Source organism: Nelusetta ayraudi, unplaced genomic scaffold (genome assembly GCF_046127955.1).
Source record: "Nelusetta ayraudi isolate G7.1 ecotype Tasmania unplaced genomic scaffold, CSIRO-AGI_Nayr_v1 ptg000006l, whole genome shotgun sequence".
In the NCBI taxonomy this organism is placed as follows: domain Eukaryota; kingdom Metazoa; phylum Chordata; class Actinopteri; order Tetraodontiformes; family Monacanthidae; genus Nelusetta; species Nelusetta ayraudi.
In genome coordinates, this window is record NW_027466056.1 from 4,180,567 (window position 1) to 4,201,662 (window position 21,096).

Below are 21,096 nucleotides of genomic sequence, written 5' to 3' on the forward strand. Positions count from 1 at the left end.
AATTCCAACTCTTGAACGCGCTCTGCGCTCAGCTCACGCACCGAGACTCACCGCTGCTGAGACATACGGAGTCAATAACAGTTGCATTTTTATTTTTATTTTTTCCCTGCGGTCTTTATGAGGCAAGTGTATATTCTTAGCAGATTAGGTGGATCCAAACCGCCAATTGAATTTCTCTTAGCATTATAGCTCCTCACCCTTGTTTCAATCAAGAGAAGAAGAAAGAAAAACTCCATTTGATTGGAAAGTGCAAACCACGGGTTTCGAGCTTCACTGCATGCAGATTGGATTTTACAACCTCCAGGGCCTCGCGTCACTTCACACCTAAGGAGTCAACAGATAGCGCCTCCGACAGGAAGCAGCGGCCACTACTTTGGCAGCGAGGGAGAGAGTGCAGTCAGGTGAGCAAGATGTAATGAGCGAGAACTTTCAGCAATATTTAACAGTTCAATAAACGTCAGCGCCCCCCCCCCCCCCCCCCCTCCTCTCACCCTTTGGCACGGTTATCTGGCATCCTAGGTCATAATCCTGGTGCAGACGGGCGTAGGCCACCTCCTGGAGCCGAGCCCGCTCCAGCTCCGATAGGTTCTGGATGGCCACTGGCGCCAGCCGCACGCTCCGCCCCGACAGGCTGCTCCAGGTGAAGTCGCCCTGTGGTGGACAAGCAGGAATGAGGTGAGCCTGTTAGAAACAGGGAATCTAGCCCTTAGCTAGGCTAATTAGCTTCAATTAGCAAAGTGCCCAGTTTGATTTCATTCATGAACTGGTTGGGCATCCTAAAACACGCTCTAAGCATATGAATAACATATTACCCTGCACTGTGATTGGCTCCACTAGCTAGCTAGCTAGCTAGCTAGTTGCAAAAAAGGCTCACAGAAATATGAAATCACTTTCTTTTGTTCGGACACATGGCCAACAAACTGATTGGTTTTGCTTTAAGCATTAGCACAGAATTAGTATAGCAGTTGCATCCTGGAGAAGTGCCATTAAGAGAGGGTTGAGAAACCTTGAGCCAAACGTCTTACTTGCCTTCTTTAATTTCACAATTTTTTTGCCAATTTGCAACGATCAAACGGCAAGTACGCTAACAGTATACTTCCAATTTGACTGGATGATGGTTGAACAGGGTAAAGAGGTAAGACTTGCTTTGTCAAAAAGCCAAACTCAAATTATTTCCCAGCAATTTTATTTCAAACAAATTGAGATTGAAACAGCAGAGCAGGATGTGAAGCGGCATGTGCGCCGCATTAAAATTCCTTCTCCCCAAAGAGGAAAATGAGGCGGGGTGGCTTCTCCTGAGCTAGCGAGCGCCCCATCACGGCGTGGCTCGCCGGCGCGCCCAGAACTGTTTAAAGTCACCACGGGCCGGTTGAAGCGGGTTGTAAACGGACGGCTGGAAAAGACGGCGGCGGGTGAAAGTCTGAGTCAGCCTCTGGCCGCACATTCCTCCGCGTCTGCCGTGAGGGGTCAGGGGGAGGTTCAGGGGCGAAGAGGGGTGAGACACTGCTGCAATTTATCTAATGCCTTGTCCAGACGGGGGATGGGACGGCTTACGTGGTTGCGCTCTAATGTGTCTGTGTTTACACCGGGCTATTCCTCAAAAAAAAAAAAACGAAGAAAAAAAAGAAAAGTTTAAACAGCGGCTGGATTCCTTAAGCTTCAGCCTCCGTTGTCAGTGGGAGTGGGACGCATTGAAAAAAAAAGGTTTGACGCCCATTTAATTCTCCAAATAATGGTGCCGAACGTCGGGTTGGCCGGGGCTAGCTAACAATGCTAACAACGACATCCATTTTGAAATCTTGTTCCGCTGACAAAGAAAAACACAGTGACTGCGATTAATTGAGGCGTCACGGTGCCACATGATGGTTTTCCAACCTCCTGGTGTCAAGGTGTCATCTTGAGGAACTGTGCCCCCCCCCCCCCTCACCCCTCTGACCATTCTGCCCCAGTGAGCGCGGAACGACAAAGCTGGACACACGGGTGACTTCGCCGGCTATTTTTTAATGCCCGTGTTTGCCCTTCTGATTGGAGGATGAGGGAACCCTCCGCTCCTTTACCCGCTTGACCTCACATACACACATAGGCACGCATACAAAAGGCGAACAGTTGGAGAAGTTAAACAAGAGCCCCCCCCGCCACTGCCCTCCTCCGTCAAGCCGGTTGCGCCCGGCTGGGTACTCTGGAGGGGCGTGGGGGGTGGATAGGCTTCACTTCTCCAATGTCAACCCGGAGAAAAGCTGAGGAATGCCTACAGAAGAGGTTCCTGAGCTCGGGGGGGTGGGAAGGTGGTGGTGGTGGGGGGGGCAGCTTAACTTCTGGAATCGCAGCTGGACTCCGGCAACAAACGCACGCATTCCAGTGCGTAAAACTGAAAGCCCCCCGCGTGATTGATGGTGAGGCTGCACTTCTGGCGGACATGCAGCACATCTGCAAATTCCGTCCGGGGAATGACGTTCTCACCACGGGAAGATTTCACATGTATCGCACCACCCGGACCAACTTTAGCGAGCCGATCAAACCGTCGTCCAATCAATTCAGTGTCTTTTCGCTCCGATGGTTCACATGTGCGTCCGCCTCAACGAGCTCCCGCCTCAAAGCTGCCCGTGCTTTATCGCTCCGGCCGCTGCTCGCCAGGCTGCCCCCCAGGGGAGAACATGACTGGGCCAACACCGAGTGTGACGAACATGATTCATCCAATGACAAAGCATCCCGAACTTTATCTGCGGGCTCTCTACAAGATGGACATGCGAATGTGAGATTGGTAAAAAAAAATGATCACGCGTGGCGACGCGCTGGCGCAGTGGTCAGCACTGCCGCCTCACAGCAAGAAGGTTGTGGGTTCGATTCCGGGCCTGGGACCTTTCTGTGTGGAGTTTGCATGTTCTCCCTGTGTCTGCGTGGGTTCTCTCCGGGTTCTCCGGCTTCCTCCCACACTCCAAAAACATGCATGTGAGGTCAATTGAACATTCTAAATTGTCCGTAGGTGTGCATGTGAGTGTGAATGGTTGTCTGTGTCTATGTGGCCCTGCGATGAACTGGCGACTTGTCCAGAGTGTCACCCTGCCTTCGCCCTAAGACAGCTGGGAGAGGCTCCAGCAGACCCCCGTGACCCTGAGCTCGGGACTAAGCGGGTATAGAAGATGAATGGATGAATGAATGATCACGCGTAAAAAATCCAGTTTTCGGCCAAAAATCAGTATCAATAGTAAGTCATTTTATTTAAAGCGTAAAAAAAAACATGGAAAATCCTCTCTTTTGGGAGAGGACGTGAACCTGGCTCTTCACTTGAAAAACAAACACGCACTCGCATTCACAAAACAAGCTCAGGACCGTCTTTGGAATCACTTCAGTGGATCAAAGATCTTCCTGAAGGAAGAAACGGGGGCACGGGTCCGACGCGGAGGGAATCGGATCATAACTTCAAACCTACACGTTACTGCAATAAACTGACCCGGTTCGGGGGTTTGAAATGATCGAGTGGGTCAGTGGCAGAAGGAGAATCGTCTCGTTGACACCTAAATATATGCACTGGCTGAAGCGTGTATGCGTGTATATCCATCTTAAGTATGTCACTTAGCACACTCATGCCGTGTTGCCGCCGCTGCTGACACAGACTTTGGGACTGCGGCCTGGTGAGTCACCAAACTGGGGGAAAAAATAAAAAAGGAGAAGAAGGCAGTTGCTGTGGCGACAGGAAAAAAATGCAGAGAAGAAATCAAAACTGCTTTGGGAAGTGAGGAGGGGAGAGTAACACGAGTCAGCTGACGTTGTTCTTGACGATGCCCCGTGGAAAAAAACAAACAAAAAAACATTTTGTTTTTTTTCCCCTTCCGGATCCCACTTAGCCGAACATGTGACGTGTATGAGCGGACGGCGCTGACGGTCGGGGATGATCGCTGCAAAGAAAACACAATGACAGCAACAACAACAAAAAAACCTAACATCTCAAGTCTTACTAATTCATTAATCGCAACGCATGAGGGAAAAGAAAATGTTGTCGGAAACATTTGCAGAACACTGTGGACGACCTCGTTTGACCTTCAACCAAGGTCTTGAAAATGAAAGGCAGGATTCATTTATCAAGGTTCTGCTTTTTTTTTTTTTTTAATATTGCGGATTAGTTTGTTTTGGACAGGAGAAGCAAAAGAAAAATAGCTAAGCTAATAGCTAGCTCTCCTGCTGAAACCACGCTTGCAGCTTGTTTAGCGTCTCGGCGCGACACGCCGCGCACAGAGATGCTAAACGGCTCCCCGTGCTTATGGAAGGGACGCGAAGCCCGCGTGACGGACGGCGAGAAATAACACCTGCTGTATGTTTTGGACGACTCACACAAAACAACAAAGCTTGTGCCAAGCTCATTTTGGATTGGCTGAAAGGAATATAAATCACCGTCTTGAGTCTTTCCTTCTCGCATTTTCTTCTTCTTCTCTCCTTTTGTGAATTTCTTTTTTTTCCCACCTCTTGACCTTTACAGGCCCCCTGAGCGGCTTCGGGCCCGCAGGAATGCGCTGTGTATGTTTCAGCGCTTCCTTCACAGGTCAGCTCCATGCACGCCCATACGCATGCATGTAATAGGTCGCTCTCGCTGACCTGAAACCTCCTTGCGGTTCACATCTGCTCCTAATCGCCGGCCACCCGTGCTCTCTGGCTGCCAGGCAGGCAGGCAGGCAGGCAGGCAGAGTGTCCTGTGCTTCAGTGGAGGAGGAGGAGGAGGAGGAGGAGGAGGAGAAGAAGGGGGATTTGGTATTTGGATGCACAAGATCAACGATTTGGACGGCGGATGTGCAGTTCCTGCATAACGTTGGGTGACTGGATGTCCAGGCAAAATGTTGATTTGGGTCGTTTTCACAACTAGTGGCTGTGGGGCGCTGCCGAGAGGGGCAAAAACACGACTTTTTGTCACAGCACCCAAAAGTATTGAAAATTCCGAGCAGTATCGATACGATTGGGGACTCAGTCAAATGATGGATGGATGGATGGAAGGATGAGTGAAGAGTGGATGGATGGATGGATGGATGGATGAGTGAAGAGTGGATGGATGGATGGATGGATGGATGGATGGATGGATGGATGAGTGAAGAGTGGATGGATGGATGGATGGATGAGTGAAGAGTGGATGGATGGATGGATGCATGACAGATCACTGATAAATGGATGATGGATGGATTGCGGCAGTGCGAGCCGTCCATCCCGCTGTTCTAAATTGAGCCGGTGTGTGAAATATTTGCCAGGTACATATTTTGTGTCAAAAATCAAAATTCGAGCAACCCCAAAACGACCCAGCGGTGAAAAAACAGGGAGGCCGAAGTGAAAAGAATCTTCGGAAATCTCAGCCCTTCAGTCGCTGGCAGACGCTTCTGAAGAGGAGGTGAGGGGGCGGCGGCTTCAAACATATTAAAGAAAGATTAATACAAAGAGCCCGCGGCCATAATGAGGCCCAGAGGCCCTTGAAGATTTGGGGGATCTTGCGCAAGGCTTATGTAAGCGGTTACAGCCAAGTGGAGAGAATCAGGTGCGGTCTCAGCAGTCAGGTGAAGTAGCTTTTTTTTTTGTTTGTTTGTTTTTGCTTTTTCTCCAAGAATCAATGCTAATGACTTGGTGGCGTGACTCAGCGGCAGCACTGTGGCATGTGGGAGGCTTGAAAGAAAGCAAATAAGTAACAAGTTCTAGAATTACCAAACAGATGCAGGCATACGACAGGACACGGGGGCTAATGAAGCTAATTAGCATTGCAGGGAACAACGAGGCAGTCGCTGCCATCGAGGAGACTGATGAAGGAGAATAATGTAGGCTGGTTTTGAAATATAAAAAAACAAATACCAAAGAAACAACATTGAATTGGAAATTCTGACATTAAACGTTCCAACTGTGCTGAAAAGGATTTCACAATTTTTAAAGGAAAGTTATTTACTTGTTTGGTGAGGCAAACAACCCAAACGCATGTTGAGTATGAATGGGTACGACCCTGCTCTCAAGCGTTGAAGGCAAAATAGCATTGGGATTGTTAAGCAGGACACACCCAAAGTTCTGAGCCATTCCGGCTATTGCATGACGCCCCCCCCCTCCCTCCTCTCCAGAAGATAAAACTTTATGTAACTCTATTAAGTGACCTCAGTCCTCAGAAACGCCTCCGTTCAGTTGCCGCTCTAGAAAAACAACGAGAAAAAAAAAAAAAGCATAAAAAAACTGTGACAGTTTGAGGTCAATCGGTGGAAAAGAAAAACCCCAAAACAAAACAAAGCGAAACATGGAGCTGATGTGCGTTAAGCGGTGTGAGTATTGAGCGTTCAGCGCGTACCGCGCTTTTATCGGTCAATCAGTAAAAAGAAAAAAAAAAAAAAGAAAAATCATTGCGCGAGTGGACCCGCGGGCATTGCTTTCCCATCGAACGTTCTGCAGCCTGTGCACTTTATTATGTCAGCGCCGTGAGAACAAGACCTCACACGCACGCGCACGCAAGGACACACACACACACGCACACACACACACACACACACACACAGACACACACACACACACACACAAAAGGGTTGTGCAAGGAACAACTCCCATGGCAAACAAAAAAATGAAAAAAAAAAACACACACACACACACACACACACAAGGGCCATGCCATCACCTTTGGAATGTCCTAACGATAAATTCAGAGATAAAGGTTCAGCATCTGAGACCCTGGCACGCCCCCAAACCACCCCGTCCCCTCCCCCCGTTCCTCCTTCAGCCACGTATGTGAAATCGCTGCTGTGGCGTCTCAAGTTCAAGTGTTGTGTCTGTCGTCTCCTCGGAAAAAAAAGAGGGGAAAATTTTGGATCAAGGGGCCAAAAGAGGGACGGGACAGCAGGCTCAGACAGCACCATCACGCTACTTCCTGTCCTTAGGACGAACACATGACGGCGATGCAGACAAGAAATAAAGGGTGACTTTCCGACCATGAAAACAAAGAAAACACAATTTTGAAGCGTTCCCAGATGTCTTTGGGATCCTAATTCCCTAATTGCAGGAAGCCGCAACGGCGTCATCAGCTGTCTGTCATTTCTGCAACAGCTGCTCGACCCCCCTATGGGGACTTTGGTTGGCCCTTCCACATAACCCTCCTCCAATTTTCTAAACGGGCGATTTTGCATGGATGTTTCTGCAACAGTAGAGGCGCCTGATGAAGGTCAAACAAGTCCCTCAAATGCAGGATGGTGACTCATCCCACACTATGACTATTAATATTTTGGTAAAGGAAGCGTGGTTCCAACTGTCACCTCTGATAAGAGCTCTGGCTGACAGTTTTAGAGTTTCCAACAGCCTATTTCAGGAGTTGAGCAGGAAGTGCGACCGTTCCTCGGCCCTCCGTATTCCACATGCAAGCATGGGAGATTAAGTGCTAATCCTATTATGGAATAGTTTGTCTGAATTTTTTTTTCTTTTTCTTTTGCACAAGCGGGCAAAGGAGCAGCCAGCGGGCTCACCTCGGTTTCACGCTCCCTCGTTTTCTTTCCCCGCAGCAGGTTCAGATCAACTTATTGTTTTCCGCGTGGCTGACAGATCCCCAATGTCCCCCCTTTGCCCCTCCTTTACTTAATCCTTGGAGGTCATAAAGACCAAGAGTGGGCGGGAGGGGTCAAGGGAGGAGGCTTGCAACCTGACTGAATCCGGATGTTGTTGACAGTAGAAATGACGTTTGAGTTTTTTGAGTCCGATCAGATGTGGTATGCGGTACAGGGCGGTAAGAGCTGTGCAGTGTGACCAAACGGGCTCTGAAGGTGAGGCAGGCGTCTGCGACGAAGAGTCCAAAGGTGGGGAGAATGGCGGCAGGTTGCTATTTTGATTCTCATGGCACTGCGAGAGTCGTCTCATTTGTGGTTCCAACACCACGGGACAGAGATAACCCGGTATCTACAGCACAGAGCATCAGTGATTTCAGAGACCTTTGTGGTACCTTTGGCAAAAGATACTAGACACAGAGAGACTTAATGACTTGCATGACCAGAACGTAGGACCAGAGTTACTGGATCAGCAATATCATCTAATCCTCAGAGTACAACACTAAATACAGAGTACCAATTTCAATAGTCTTTGGTAAGACCCGGCCAGGGATCAAAGCCATACATTCTACCACAGGACCACTGGTTTGGTTGGGCTCATACCTCCGAGTCATTCATCTCTTTCCACCATCCTTTATCACCTGTAGTCCGCACCCCAAACCCGACAGAGGGATGTAACCCCTCACAGGAGCAGATGAAGGTCTGGCGGGTGAGAGAAAACACTTCCTGAGCGCTAGAACCCCAAACATTGGGGGCCATTGTGCTCGCCTCGCTTCCAGGAAGCTTTGGCCAAGTGGGACTTCCTAGCCACACCCGCCAATGCCCAGAGACCGCTTTGTTCTCTCCGGACGTTGGGGTGTGACGCCGCGCGGTGTTGCATGCAGGCAGGTCACGCCGGGGTCAACCAGTCTATTATTGACTTCCCATGCAGCGGAAGAGAGCGAGCGAAAGTGGCCCCGAGGGTGGCGGTGGGCTGGGGGCGGGCGGTTGTGTCCTGACCGGCGAACTTCCAAACGGCCCAAACTTGCATTTGTGTGTGTGTGTGCGTGGTGAGTACGTGTGTGTGTGAGTGTGTTAACAGTAATTACTAGGTGCGGAACACTTAGGCTTACGAGCGCTAAAGGGGGACTTTAACAAACGCGGTAAACTGCTTATCACCTCCTGGCTGGCGCTGATCCAGTTGTGCAAAGAGAGCCGATGGCGAGTGCTCATTCACCGAATGTTCCCTCGGCTGCGGAGTGGCAGAGCGGAAACTTGACCACGACACAAAACGCCATGTTTGCCAGTATGACGACAAAATTGGACACAAATGGTTTTGGAACTCCTTTGATTTCAAATAGCTCGGATGAAAGTACGGAAGTTCCACCGCCCCGTTCTGAAAACACACTAGAAATCAGTGCTTTGTGATGTTATGACCTCTTTTTATCCCAAAGAAATTGAAGGAACAGCACAGGTACAGGAAGCTAAAGTTGTTGGTCTTTTTACTGTAGGAAGCACAAACAGAGGGCTAATCGCATTGTTTTCAGTGACTCTATCTCTAGTTTGGACAGCTAATTAACAACAGGGTGTTGTTGCAACAGGGTGTGGAAATTTTTTATGGGATCCTAAGATCCTGAGATTTAACAGCACGTCCGCACTGTCCAGTAACAGGCATCAGGCATTTCCAGCTGTGACTCCCACCGTCGTGCGGCTGCACGTTACATAACATCCGTTTTGCTTATGTGCATAATCTCTTTCGTCCGTTACGATGAGGAATGATGCAAGAATAGTCGTTGCTTTTTCCTCCTTTTTTTTTCAAAAGGGAACATCCACATCCGTGTTAAAAAAAAAATAATAGGGAAATGGAGGCTCTGTCGCAACCGATAAAAAAATAAAAAAAATTGAAATAAGCAAACGTGAAGACGTGGTCAAATTAGCGTTACCACCATGTTTGTTGATGCGCAGCCAAAGGGAGAGCGGGGGGGAGGGGAGAGTGAGGAGGGGGCAAAGTAATGGAGTCTGAATAGACTGGAAGGTAAACAGCATGCCACGGTGAGGTTTCTGTGTGTGTGTGTGTGTGTGCGTGCGCGCACACTTGTTGATCCTCACATTCCAGAGGCAGCCTGGAGAGAGCAGCTAATCCAGCCTTGCTCAAAGGGCCCTTGAGCTGACCCCTCCCTCATACCCCCCCACAACCACCCCCACTAACCACCCCCACCCCCGCTACACCTCTGTAGGTCACACACACACTCCTGCGCATGTAGAAATGTACGCACGAGTTGCAGCTTCAATGCGTGGGCACAAACTTTAAACAGGTCGGCAGGCAGGCGGGCTCCTTGCCTGTGCAAATATGTGCACATGCACACACACACACACACACACACACACACACACACGCACACACAGAGGGCGGTGGGCTGGTTGCAGTGTACATCCTTGACATGCTCCAAAAGTGTGTGTGTGTGTGTTGTTCCTGTCACAGCTGTCTGTTTACTCTCGGCAGCGTCTTTCTTCTTCCTTCTTCTCGCCAGGCAGGAAATCTGACTGGCACCTTTATGCTACCAAACCAAAAAACAACTTCACAAATCGTAACCACAAGCATCACACGTGGATGGCCAAAAGCTGCCATCGGGATGCTAAGGTGAAGGTTAGCCTCTCGGTTCAACCACCAATTCTTTACAGTAGCGACACAGCGGTCAGCGCTGCCGCCTCACACCAAGAAGGTTGCGGGTTTGATTCCGGGCCTGGGTTGCTCCCTGTGTCTGCGTGGGTTCTCTCCGGGTCCCACAGTCCACACGTATGCATGTGAGGTGAATTAGAAACTCTAAATTGTCTGTCGGTGTGCATGCAAGAGTGAATGGATGTTTGTCTCTATGTGGCCCTGCGATGAACTGGCGACTTGTCCAGAGTTCCACCCTGCCTTGCTGGGAGAGGCTCCAGCAGACCCCCGTGACCCTGAGCTCAGGAATGAGCAGGAATTGAAAATGGATGGATAGACAAAACAACACTAATTAGTGGCTGGTATTAAAACAGCTTCTTGGTGAGTCATCAACCGGGCACTAGACAGTGTTGGCTAATCCGTGAGAACCAAGCAAGTGATGCAAACTCGGTGGAAAACTTTTTTCCGCCTCCTCGTGTTTGTTTGGGTATTTTGGTCCGGCGTCCCTCAGGGACGGAGCGCTGTGGTGCCGCTGCACAGTCGGGGGATACAGGAGGAGTTCTGCTTGTTTCAATTTATTTTACTTCGCTTTTCCACCGCCGAGCGAGAAAAAGCGAAGCGCGGCAGAGCGGTCGTAAACCAGCCGCCAGCAGGTGCTGCCGCCGCAATCGTGTCGCAACGGCGTTGTCACACAGTTTCCACCTGCTGAACTGATGCGTGGCATAAATGCGTTGACCAGAAAAGGTGAAGCTACGACCTCTGGAGAGTCGCCGCTCCGTCAACTCGCTGCGTGCTAATGACCCACACCTGCTGTGCGGTTGCACGTAATAAATAAAATAAATAAATAAATAAAATAAAAAAATCACACACGCACACACACACACACACACACACACACACACATGTATCTCATTAGCCGCCCGTCACGTTTGCAAGCGAAAAAAACAGATGGCGCTGTGGTGCATTTATGCAGGCCAGACGTTTTTCTTCGACCTTCTGCATAAAAAAAAAAAAAAAAAAAAAAAAGCCTTCCTGGAAATTTCTGACCCCTTTAGTGAGCGGACGGGGAATTATCATGTTGTGTGGGGGGAGGGCGAAAGGTTTTTTCTTTTCTTTCGTCTTCAAATGGGGCCGCCCTGAAGCTTGCAAAACCTGTTGCAGGGAAGAAAAAAGAAGGCAAAAATAAAACACTTGCCGACCGACCGGGACGGACGGACGGACGGCACACTCTGTTCTTGCAAATAAGGAGCCAGTTCTGCTTCTGTGCCTGCGTGTGTATGTGTGACTCATTCGCTCGTGTGTACACGCACGGTGACTGATTGCAATAGAGACACTCCCCCACCACCACCAACACCACCAACACAACCAACACCACCACCAACCCAGAGGGTGTGAGGGTCCGCACAACGTAACTAGCTGTCCGGGCGGCCGGTGATGTGGCACCTCAACGCCATCACCCGACCCCCCCGACCCCTCCCTCGGGCAAGATGCTCACCTACCCTCCTGCTGCTGAACCCCCCCCCCCCCACTCCCCCCGACTCCCACAGCGAGGCGGCGGCCGTGAATCAAACCTCCCCTCCCAACGTCCAGGGCGCATAGTTTTGCTGAAGGAGGATAATGTGCCTTCGTTCGTTGGTTCGTTCGGGCCCCGGCGAGGTCTTAGAGTGGCGCGCGGGGAGGGTGGGGGGGGGGGGGGGGGGATCGGACAGCGTTGTCATGGCGAGCGGCAGAGAAAACTAAATAGGCTGTTTTTTTTTTGTTTTTTTTTAGACTTGAACGCCCCTCGAAGTTACAGCAGCAGCAGCAGCAGCAGCACTCAAGTCCACTGAGTGTCTCGCCTCCTCCTCCTCCTCCTCCTCCTCCCCTTCTTCTTCTTCAGAAAAGAGCTTGATGGGTGGAAAGGAATGTAATGTGTGTCGCGACTAGATAAGAGGTCAACCCCCCCCCCCCCCGTCGAAGGAACAGCTGAGCTCAGTGACGCATATTGTTTTGGTTGCTTCTTTAGGTTTCCCATCAAAAAGAACAAACTCTCGGCAGCAGAAGGTCGTCAAGCCGTTTGATCGGCAAAGAGACACTGCTGGGGGCGCTGCTTGCACCAGCTGGATAGTGGGGAGGGGGCGAGGGGAGGGGGGCTCGTTCGGACAGGTTAGTCCAGGCAAGGGCAAACTACGACCCCGGGGGCCATATGCGAACTTGAAGAAACAATATTAATAGTATGTAAGTCATAGAATTGCTGCATTTCATCCATTATTTCAGTGTTTGAAGAGCCATGGGCCTTCAAAGACACTGATTTTGTCGTAACACTTGTTCATTTTCAATTGAAGTTAAAGCACATGATTTCTACACATCCCATGATGTATTTGTCCTCCTATGAGGTGGCTCACCAAACCATTCCATCCATCTGCTGCTGCTCCAGCCTCTCTGTCACATTTTAGATCCCATTGTGGCCCCACCAGTCAAAGCTTGGTTAGCTGGGTTAGCTGCACTCAGCTCTGGAGGGGAGACGGGGGGCGTGTCCCTCGTCCCTCGGGGGCTGGTCAATCAACTTCATCAGCACCTGCTTGTTTTCGACCAATTGCGTTGCTCCGGGGCTTTCACTTGGACTTTTTTACCGAGCCCCGCTGATTTAAAGCGTTACCACTAACGTCAACGCTCGCACGCTTCCAGTGCGGAAACCAGACCCCGCCGTGCCATTTGGCTTCAAGAGGAGAACCCCCCCACACCCACCAACGACAGGTAAACCGCTTCGGTGAGTGGCGGCGGTGGAAAAACACTGGGCCCTCGCAGGAACAGAAGGGAGTAAATAAAGCCTGTTTATCCCCTGCTGACAGCCGCTCGGCCGCAAAGTGGAAATGCAAATTCCTCGCCCGAGTGTGGTGGGGGCGGTGGGCGGTGGGGGCGCAGCGGGGGTAGAGGGGTGGGGTGGGGGTCCCCAACCAGGAAGAAAGTGAGAGTCGACCCGCCGGTCCTATAAAATGACAAATGTGGAAAGGATAAACGATCTCATCAAACAATAAAACATTTGTCTGCAATCCCGTCTTTCCAACTTTCCAGGAGTGGAGGAGGACGACCGGGTGATTCGTGGCTAATTCCAACCAACCTGAGCGCCACTTTGCAGTTCCCCTCTCCTCCAAACACAACATGGCCTTCAGACGTTTTTTTAAAGATTGTCCCCTTGGAGTGGGAAGACACGGCGAGCCCTCCGTCGTCACGGCATCACGTCGGTATCTCAGCTTCTTCGTCCCAATAAAGGAAAAAAAAATCCCACGTCTACGCCGGCGGCCGATGATGGCGTATCGCGGCGGGCCCCCTCGAGAGACCCCACTCCTCACCTTGGGTGGCCCTCGACATGTTTGACCGCTTGAGATGCGCTGCACCTGCTCCACTGGGTTTGTTTTTTTTGTTGTTGTTGTTTTTTATTTCGTTTTTTTTTTTTTACGATTTGTTTTGCGCCGTACAGGAAGTCCCGAAGAGAAACGCTTGCTTTCTCCAAACAGAAGGACGCGGGGTGAAACTCAGCGCAGGGAAAAAAAAAAAAAAAAAAAACTTGTCCTGGCAGGCAACCTGTTGCTCCTCGGGGGCCTCAACCCCCCCCCCCCTGCCCCGCCTCCTACCCCCACCCCCACCAAAATAACACATCAAAACAAGAAGAGAGAAAAAAAAAAACACAACCTGCTAGAATCGGAGCGGCTCTGAAACGCTGACTCTGGCCGGCCTTGACCCACATGGGCGCGTGTTTTGCCCTCATGCGTTTGGCGTCAAAAAAAAAACATAGGAACAAAACAGACACACACTCGGGCCCCATCTCTCTGTCACCCAGCTCTTCCTCTCGAAACCAGGAAACATGTGCGGTCTTGCACTGTGCACAGCAGCAGCAGCAGCAACAGCAGCAGCAGCAGCAGTAGCATGTCGCTCGGAAGCGTTCCATCACTGAAACCCCTGTTTTTTTCAGTCACCACCCTCTCTCGCTCCTTGAAGCGGCAAAACATGCTTCAATTTTGCAAACAACAATAGCGATAAAAAGAAAACAGACACTTAAATACTTAAATTTCCTTCCCAATCTCAGTTTGTGCACCTTCACTTCAAAAATCAAGCGTCACTGAACCGCGTGCAGAAAATAAACACCTCGCGCTCTGTCAGTTCAGCACGCCCTCCCCCATCCAAGAGACGGCCAGACGTTTAAACGCCAGCGTACATATTATTTATGACAAATACACGAACAGACGGCGCGTTCAAGCTCGTACTCACAAGGTAGGAATTGTGTCTGTCGAGGAACACGGAGTCTCCCATGGCCCCGCGCGACCATCAAGCAAAAAAAACAACCGACACAAGTGCAGCTGCTGCGGCGAGTGATATCCGGTGGATTGAGGAGGAAAAAATATCACAATAAAAAAAGAAGAAAACGGTACATAAAGTCCAGAAGTTTTGCAGCGCCGAAACCTTCGCGTCTTTTCCCGCAAAAAACGGGGACTCGCACACGCGTCTCCTTCGCTGCGCTGCCTTGTGAGCGTCCGTCACCGAGCGCGCGTCACCAGAGCCGTCGGTGCAGCCACACGGGACGCGGCGTTGCGCGCGGCGCGTAACGGATCCATTGGCACTCCTGCGCGCTCGGCGGAGTCCGGAGGAGGCAGATGCCGCCCGACGCCGAGCGGAGCGGAGTTGGGAGGAGGAGGTGGGGAGGGTGAGTGGGAGGGGGGAGGAGAGGAGAGGAGGAGGGAAGCTGTCAAGTCGGACGCCACGCAGCGCTTCCGGTGTAGAGAATTTCAAAATACGTCCTCATTTAGCGCCTTCTGCAGCGGCCAAGTAAGAGTTGACCAAGACATTAAATACAGTTATTATTATTATTATTATTATTATTATTATTATTATTATTATTATTTCTATAAACATGATCAATTGGAATGCCCAGATTAATTTTAAGTATATATATGTATATACATATATATGTCCATGGCAGAAAACCTGTATACAAATGATTTTTTTTGTTGTTGCATGAACTGTGTGTCTTTGTTGATATGAGTTCTGGGTCAAGAAGTTTCAAAAGTGACCTGGTTTGGGGGCTTGTCTCACACATCATTGTCAGAAAATGCTTGTAAAGCCAACTTTTGTGTGGGGTTTTGACGTTGTGGAGGGGAAACAGCAGATATTTTTCTTGGCACAGCTCATTTATGAGAACTCCCCTGTTTCCAATCATCGGCCATCGCAGCCGTGTTTAGAAGAGGATTGGCTCCAGTTGTGCAACGCTTAATGGACAATCTCTCCTTGAGCCTTGTAAAAACAGGAGTAAGCAAACCACTACCCAGCCCCCTTTCATTACTATTATTATTATCAGGGACACTTTACGAGAAACCGCGTAAAACAAAAAGAACACTTTGCCGCTTTATGAAAGCTGCATTCTTGCCTTCAATATTCTGTATAGTTTTTGCGTTCGAACAGGGGGAGTTACGCTAAGCGAAGGAGGGGAGGACGCGGCATTCCTCCTTCCCCCGCCCCCTCCCTCTTATCAGATAGCGGTGCGGCCGCATAAAAGAATGCCGGGGAGTTCAGAGGAGCACCGGCTTGGTGTGCAGATAGCAGGGCGTCACCGTGGGTGACGGAGAGAAACCCGATGCTCTGACGCAGCAAAGGCAGAAATTGTTTGTTTTTTTGTGCGTGTGCGTACGTGTGTGTAACACTGGTACACTTTGCTTTGTCCCCCAGAACCCAATACCAACGGAAATGCAAACATTTTTTTTTTTTTTTTTTTACTTCCAGGTCACATCGTGCGACCTCTTGGGGAAAAAAAAAATAAATAAATATATATATACATATGCCCTTTAAATTTGTAATTGAAAACACATTCCTGTTTTTTGGGGTTTTTTTTGACAGTTCTTTTCCCCTCTGGCCAATATAGAGCAAGTCTTATTTTGAAAATCTCCCATCCAGCTGCTACAGTGCAAATGAAATTTCTAAATATGTCAATTCGAAACCTTTTTTTTTGTTTTGTTTCCCATCATTTTTATCTCTGTCAACTCTTAATGTGATTGGATGGAAAAGCGAGACGGACTGAGGCTCCCAGGGCTGCAATAAAAGTGTGTGTCAGACAGTGTGATGCACTTGATCACGTTTTCAAACCTTTTGGCCAAAAGCAAAACATAAAACTAAAAAGTGAAAATCTCTTGCAGTTTCCTCTACAGTAGCGGTACTGAACAACAGAAAAAAAAAAAATGCGGCTGCAGAAGAACAAAATAACTCGTAAACATTCTTTCTTTCTTTTATCTGTCTTCTCCCCCCCCCCCACCCCAGCACGACTCTGACTGAAGTCCAGACGCGAGGTTGGATGCCGTGTGTTTTACGGCCGTGTGGGCGGAGCCCCATTGTCTCCTGAAATGGTGTTTCAGCGGCCCCTCTCTCTTTCTCTCTCTCACTCACTCATGCACACACACACACACACACACAAACACACGCACACACACACACACGCTTAGGCTGAGAGAGGGAATTTTGAGATGGAGTTAGAGCAGGAAGAAAAACAACAGTGTGGTTGGCCACCTTGACAGGTTCGGAACGCCACGCTAAATTAGCCGCTAACGCTCGTTCAGGAAGCGAGAAGAAGCATTTTTTTTGGTTCACATTAACACAAATTGCAACTCTTCCTCCGCTCCAGATGCGCTGACGCCACGTCGCGTCATATTTGTCGAGCCAGTAGAGCCGCACAGGACTCCGCTTCCCTTCCTAAGGCCCGGATGCCTGAGGCGTGACATCACCGCTTGGGCCGAATTAGCCTCGGCTTGGAGCGCTTTCGGAGCCTCAAGTCGTAAATGTCGGAGGAGAATCTGGCCAAAAAAACGGAGACAAAATTAATAAAAAGAGGGCGCCGAACTTCTGGGGCTGCGCATTTCCTAAATGGTGCAATCACCCAGAATGCACTGCGGCGTCACAACACAATTCCCTGGTTCCCTGTGTGCCATCACCCCGATGGCGCGCCGTCGACTTGCTTGGCGTGCTTTGGCAAACGATTGCATTTCGCTTCGTAACTTAGCACAGACCGAAACGTGTCACTCGCCCCCTGGTGACCACCCCTGGTATCACGATTCTCTGCCCACTGTTGCCCGTGAGAACCAGCCGACGATCAGGGAGAAAACATCGTATAAATGCAAATTAGGCGGCGTTTCCCTCCGTTCATGTCATTTATGTCGTGGACGGCGGACTCTGACCCCCCACCCCAAGGTTTTAACGAGACGGCCGTGAAAAAAAAGTGGGAGAAAAATGGGGCCAAAAACAGGCACGTTTTTTTTTTTTTTATCCTCCCCTTTAAAGAATGGAGAGGAGGGGGATCACGTAAACGAATTTACAGCAGGGGCTGCACAAAGCTGCTCTGGGGGGGTGGTGGTGGTGGTGGGGGAGGGGTGCAAGAGGGGTGACTTCACAACTGGGGAATGCGTACGTGTGCGTGTGTGTGTGTGTGTGTCGCGTAGTGTGTAGTGTGTGCGCAAGAATTAAATCAAGACTACACACACTACACGCTGCACGCAAAAGTAAATATAAACAAAGCGCTTCTCATCACGGCAAGACAATAATCAGCCGCAGGGTGTTTTCATCAAGGAACTGATCACTCAGTAACTGCCAGGCGCGCACACACACACACACACACACACACACACACACACACACACGTACGCGCACGTACGATGACAGCACCGGTCTGGATTCAATCTGGACGCCTCCGTCAGCGGGCCGACCCATTTGTCCTGCGTATCCGTGCCACGGTGCAAAAGGGTCTGCAGACGGGGAGGAGGGGTGCATGTGCATATGTTAGTGTGTGTGTGTGTGTGTGTGTGTGTGTGTGTGTGAGTGTGAGTGTGTGTGTGAGTGTGTGTGTGTGTGTGTGAAGCAAAGGAATTTTGGGTATTGGCCCAGCGTGGCTATACGGCTTTTATCTGTCCCCTCCCCCCCCAAGCAACTAAACGCTGCTTTAAAGGCGGCGGGCAGGTCAGGACTCCTCTGGAGGAGCTGGAGTCCTGACCTGAGTCCTGGGGGGCTTTTTTGTAATGAAAAAAATTTGGGGTGGGTCAAAAAAAAAAAAGGACTCTGAGAGTCATTGGCGACCTAAAATGGATTATTTTTTTGGGGGGGTGCACAATGAAGTATGGAGTATTCTGTTCAGTATCAATCTGACACCGATACCATCGGTGTTGAAAAAGCTCAATGATTATTACAACGTCTCTTTTTTTCCTGCTCCGCGCGGTAATCGTCCCCCCCCCCCCACCCGGAGCAACACGCTACCCTCTGTGTGCACAGGTGTGATCCGTGTCAGCGCCTGTGCCCTTTCGACACCCCCCCCCCCCTCCCCTGCCAACCCTCCCCTCCATCCCCACGACGTCACCTGGGGAGGGGAGGAAAGGAGGGGGAGTTGTCCTCCGTCATCCCTGCCACTCATCTCCTGCCGTGTTTACATGCGTCCCACTCTTCGCTATCTGCTGATCTGACCCCTGCACGTCTATCATTTTTTCTACCTCCCTCCCCCACCCCCCCCGCCCTCCCAGCACCGCCACCGCCATGCCACACCTCCCCAACCCTTGCCGCCGCTTTCTCAGCTCTGTTTGTCCGACCGGTTCCCTCTCTGGAAAATCTGGGAGGTGGTTTCAATTTCCCCGCTTTGTTTTTTTTAAAAAGGGGTTTGGCGGGGAGGGTAAAAAAAAAAAAGAAATTAAAAAACTAGCAGGCATCCTTTGGTGGGACGCAGCCACAGAAATTTCGGCGTAACGTTACGGTAAGTTCAACCGACCCCCTGGTTGTTGTCGGCCAGTGGTGTAGTGTACATGATGTGCAGGTATACGGCGTATAATCGCGAGAAAAGGTACCAAATGACCTTACAACCACTAAAAGATGCGCAAAGATACATAACATTTAACTTGTGATAAATGTTGATTGAAGTCCAGTGGTAAAGCACTGTTATATATCCTGTGTTGCCTACAGTACATTTACATTTAGACAATGACATCATCAGTCTTTCATGATCTCACTTGTATGCGGGTGCTGTATACTTAATGCATTACTGAGCACGATGGTGGTCCTTCTTGTTTTGTGTTTCGAAGCCAGCTGCTGGGTAGATGTGGACAGATGTGCAAATCAGAGTATACCCACTAGAATAATCTGTTATTTATTGGTTTTTTTTAGCTAAATTTATTCCCAAATAAATCATCAGGGAAGCAACTATAACTCATGTGGTTTTCTCCTGACTCTCACACCACTGAGCTGACGTTCCCAACTCTCACACACACACACCTGTTGGTTGCCCTTCAATGGCCTCCTTGTCCTCACACGTGCGCATGTCGCCGACGCACAAAAGTACCCTTCACCTCCCACGTTTCCTCAGTGTGTGTGTGTGTATGTGTGTGTGTGTGTGTGTGTTTTTTTTTCTCTATTCCTCAGTCACATCAGTTGCCATGGAGTCCCGGGCTGAACAAAGAGGGGGTTTTTTTGTCACTATGCGCCCATCGGCACATGCTAACGTAGCCGCGCATCCGCCGTCACCGTCTGTTTTCAGAACCACAGCTGGAGAAACCTTCACGGTTTTCGTTCCCAGCGTCTGTGCAATGCCATGGCAACAAGTGCATGGAGCCTTCGGCCCTCCCGTTGCCACGGCGCCACCGCATTGGAAGCACTAGAGTCTTTATGCATCATTAGACAAGCTCCAAAGTGGGCAAGATAGATAGATAGATAGATAGATAGACAGACAGACAGACAGACAGACAGACAGACAGACAGACAGACAGACAGATAGATAGATAGATAGATAGATAGATAGATAGATAGACAGACAGACAGACAGACAGACAGATAGATAGATAGATAGATAGATAGATAGATGGATAGACAGGTAGATAGATAAAGATCAGGCAGGATTCTTTTGGCGTCTCATTTTTTCCCGAGAATATGAAAATAAAAGATCTTTGCAAGAAATCCAAAATAGGAACCTGGTGTGTCGAGCCAGTCGAGGGGGGGGGGGGGGGTAATTGGACCACACTTTCATCAGTTACATCGACGTGGACCACCGCTTGCACAGTTTGAGCCTGTTTGAGCCAGCGATCAGCACCACGAGTATCTACGCTCATCTCTTTAGCCACTGTCGCCGCCGCTCACAACTCCTAAAAGCCTCCTCTTTTCTTCTTTGCTGGGTTTTCCCCAGAACAGCTTTTGTCTGTCCTCTCTGTCTTTGAATTGAGTCTTTAACCGCGCACACAATCGGAACTCGGCGAGACGGGCGAGCGCGGCGCCGGACTCTGAGCCGACGAAAGCTCCGCTTCGCCTTCACCCTCTCCTTTCTCTTTCGGCGATGACCGACGTCGGACTCTGCTCTGACCTCCTCGGGTGAACTCGGCTGAGCAAACCTCCAGAGGACGAAGAGCCGGAATGACGAGTCGTCCAATGAGTGATGTGACATGAGCGTGTTGGCTTTTGCGTCTCACCCGGCGCAATTGTCCAAACACACCCTGCACCTCGTGTGTGTGTGTGTGTGTGTGTGTGTGTGTGTGTACGTGCAGGGTTTATTTTGTGTGTGAAGGGACGTTTTAGTTTCTTAATATTATTTTCCCACCACATTTTCGAACCCCATTTTGACCCCCTTAACATCCTCCAAAAGTCACCAAATTTTGCAAGCAAAAATTTAGTCCATCAAGAATCTGGATCAATCTGCTCAATAGCACCATCCTACAGAGGCCAAAACACTAAATTCGCAACAGCACCCTCTAGGAAGGTCATACAGACTCAGGATAAAGCAAACTCAAAACACAAAGCTCACAAACCGTAAGTGCGTTTGTCTTGAAACTGGAGTATGACACAGACAAGACCTTGATGACAAAAGGTCGACAAAGAAACTTTTGAGATCCCAACCGTTTTCATTTAACGGCTCTTTAATGTCGCAGTACACTGAAAATCAACCAC

At 49.8% G+C, this 21,096-nt stretch overlaps 1 protein-coding gene across 3 annotated transcripts in view; it reads right to left on the minus strand.

Annotated features, from left to right (window-relative positions):
- The window catches only part of LOC142881824 (rho GTPase-activating protein 6-like), a 45,590-nt gene that overhangs the window by 9,844 nt on the left and 14,650 nt on the right, over positions 1–21,096 (minus strand). For 2 of the 3 annotated variants that reach the window (XM_076016159.1, XM_076016179.1), the window contains exon 2: positions 492–651. In XM_076016159.1, coding sequence (XP_075872274.1) covers positions 492–651 — 160 coding nt within the window. Of the gene's footprint in view, positions 1–491; positions 652–14,418; positions 14,814–21,096 lie in introns of those variants that run through there. The other variant, XM_076016168.1, reaches the window with a different exon arrangement.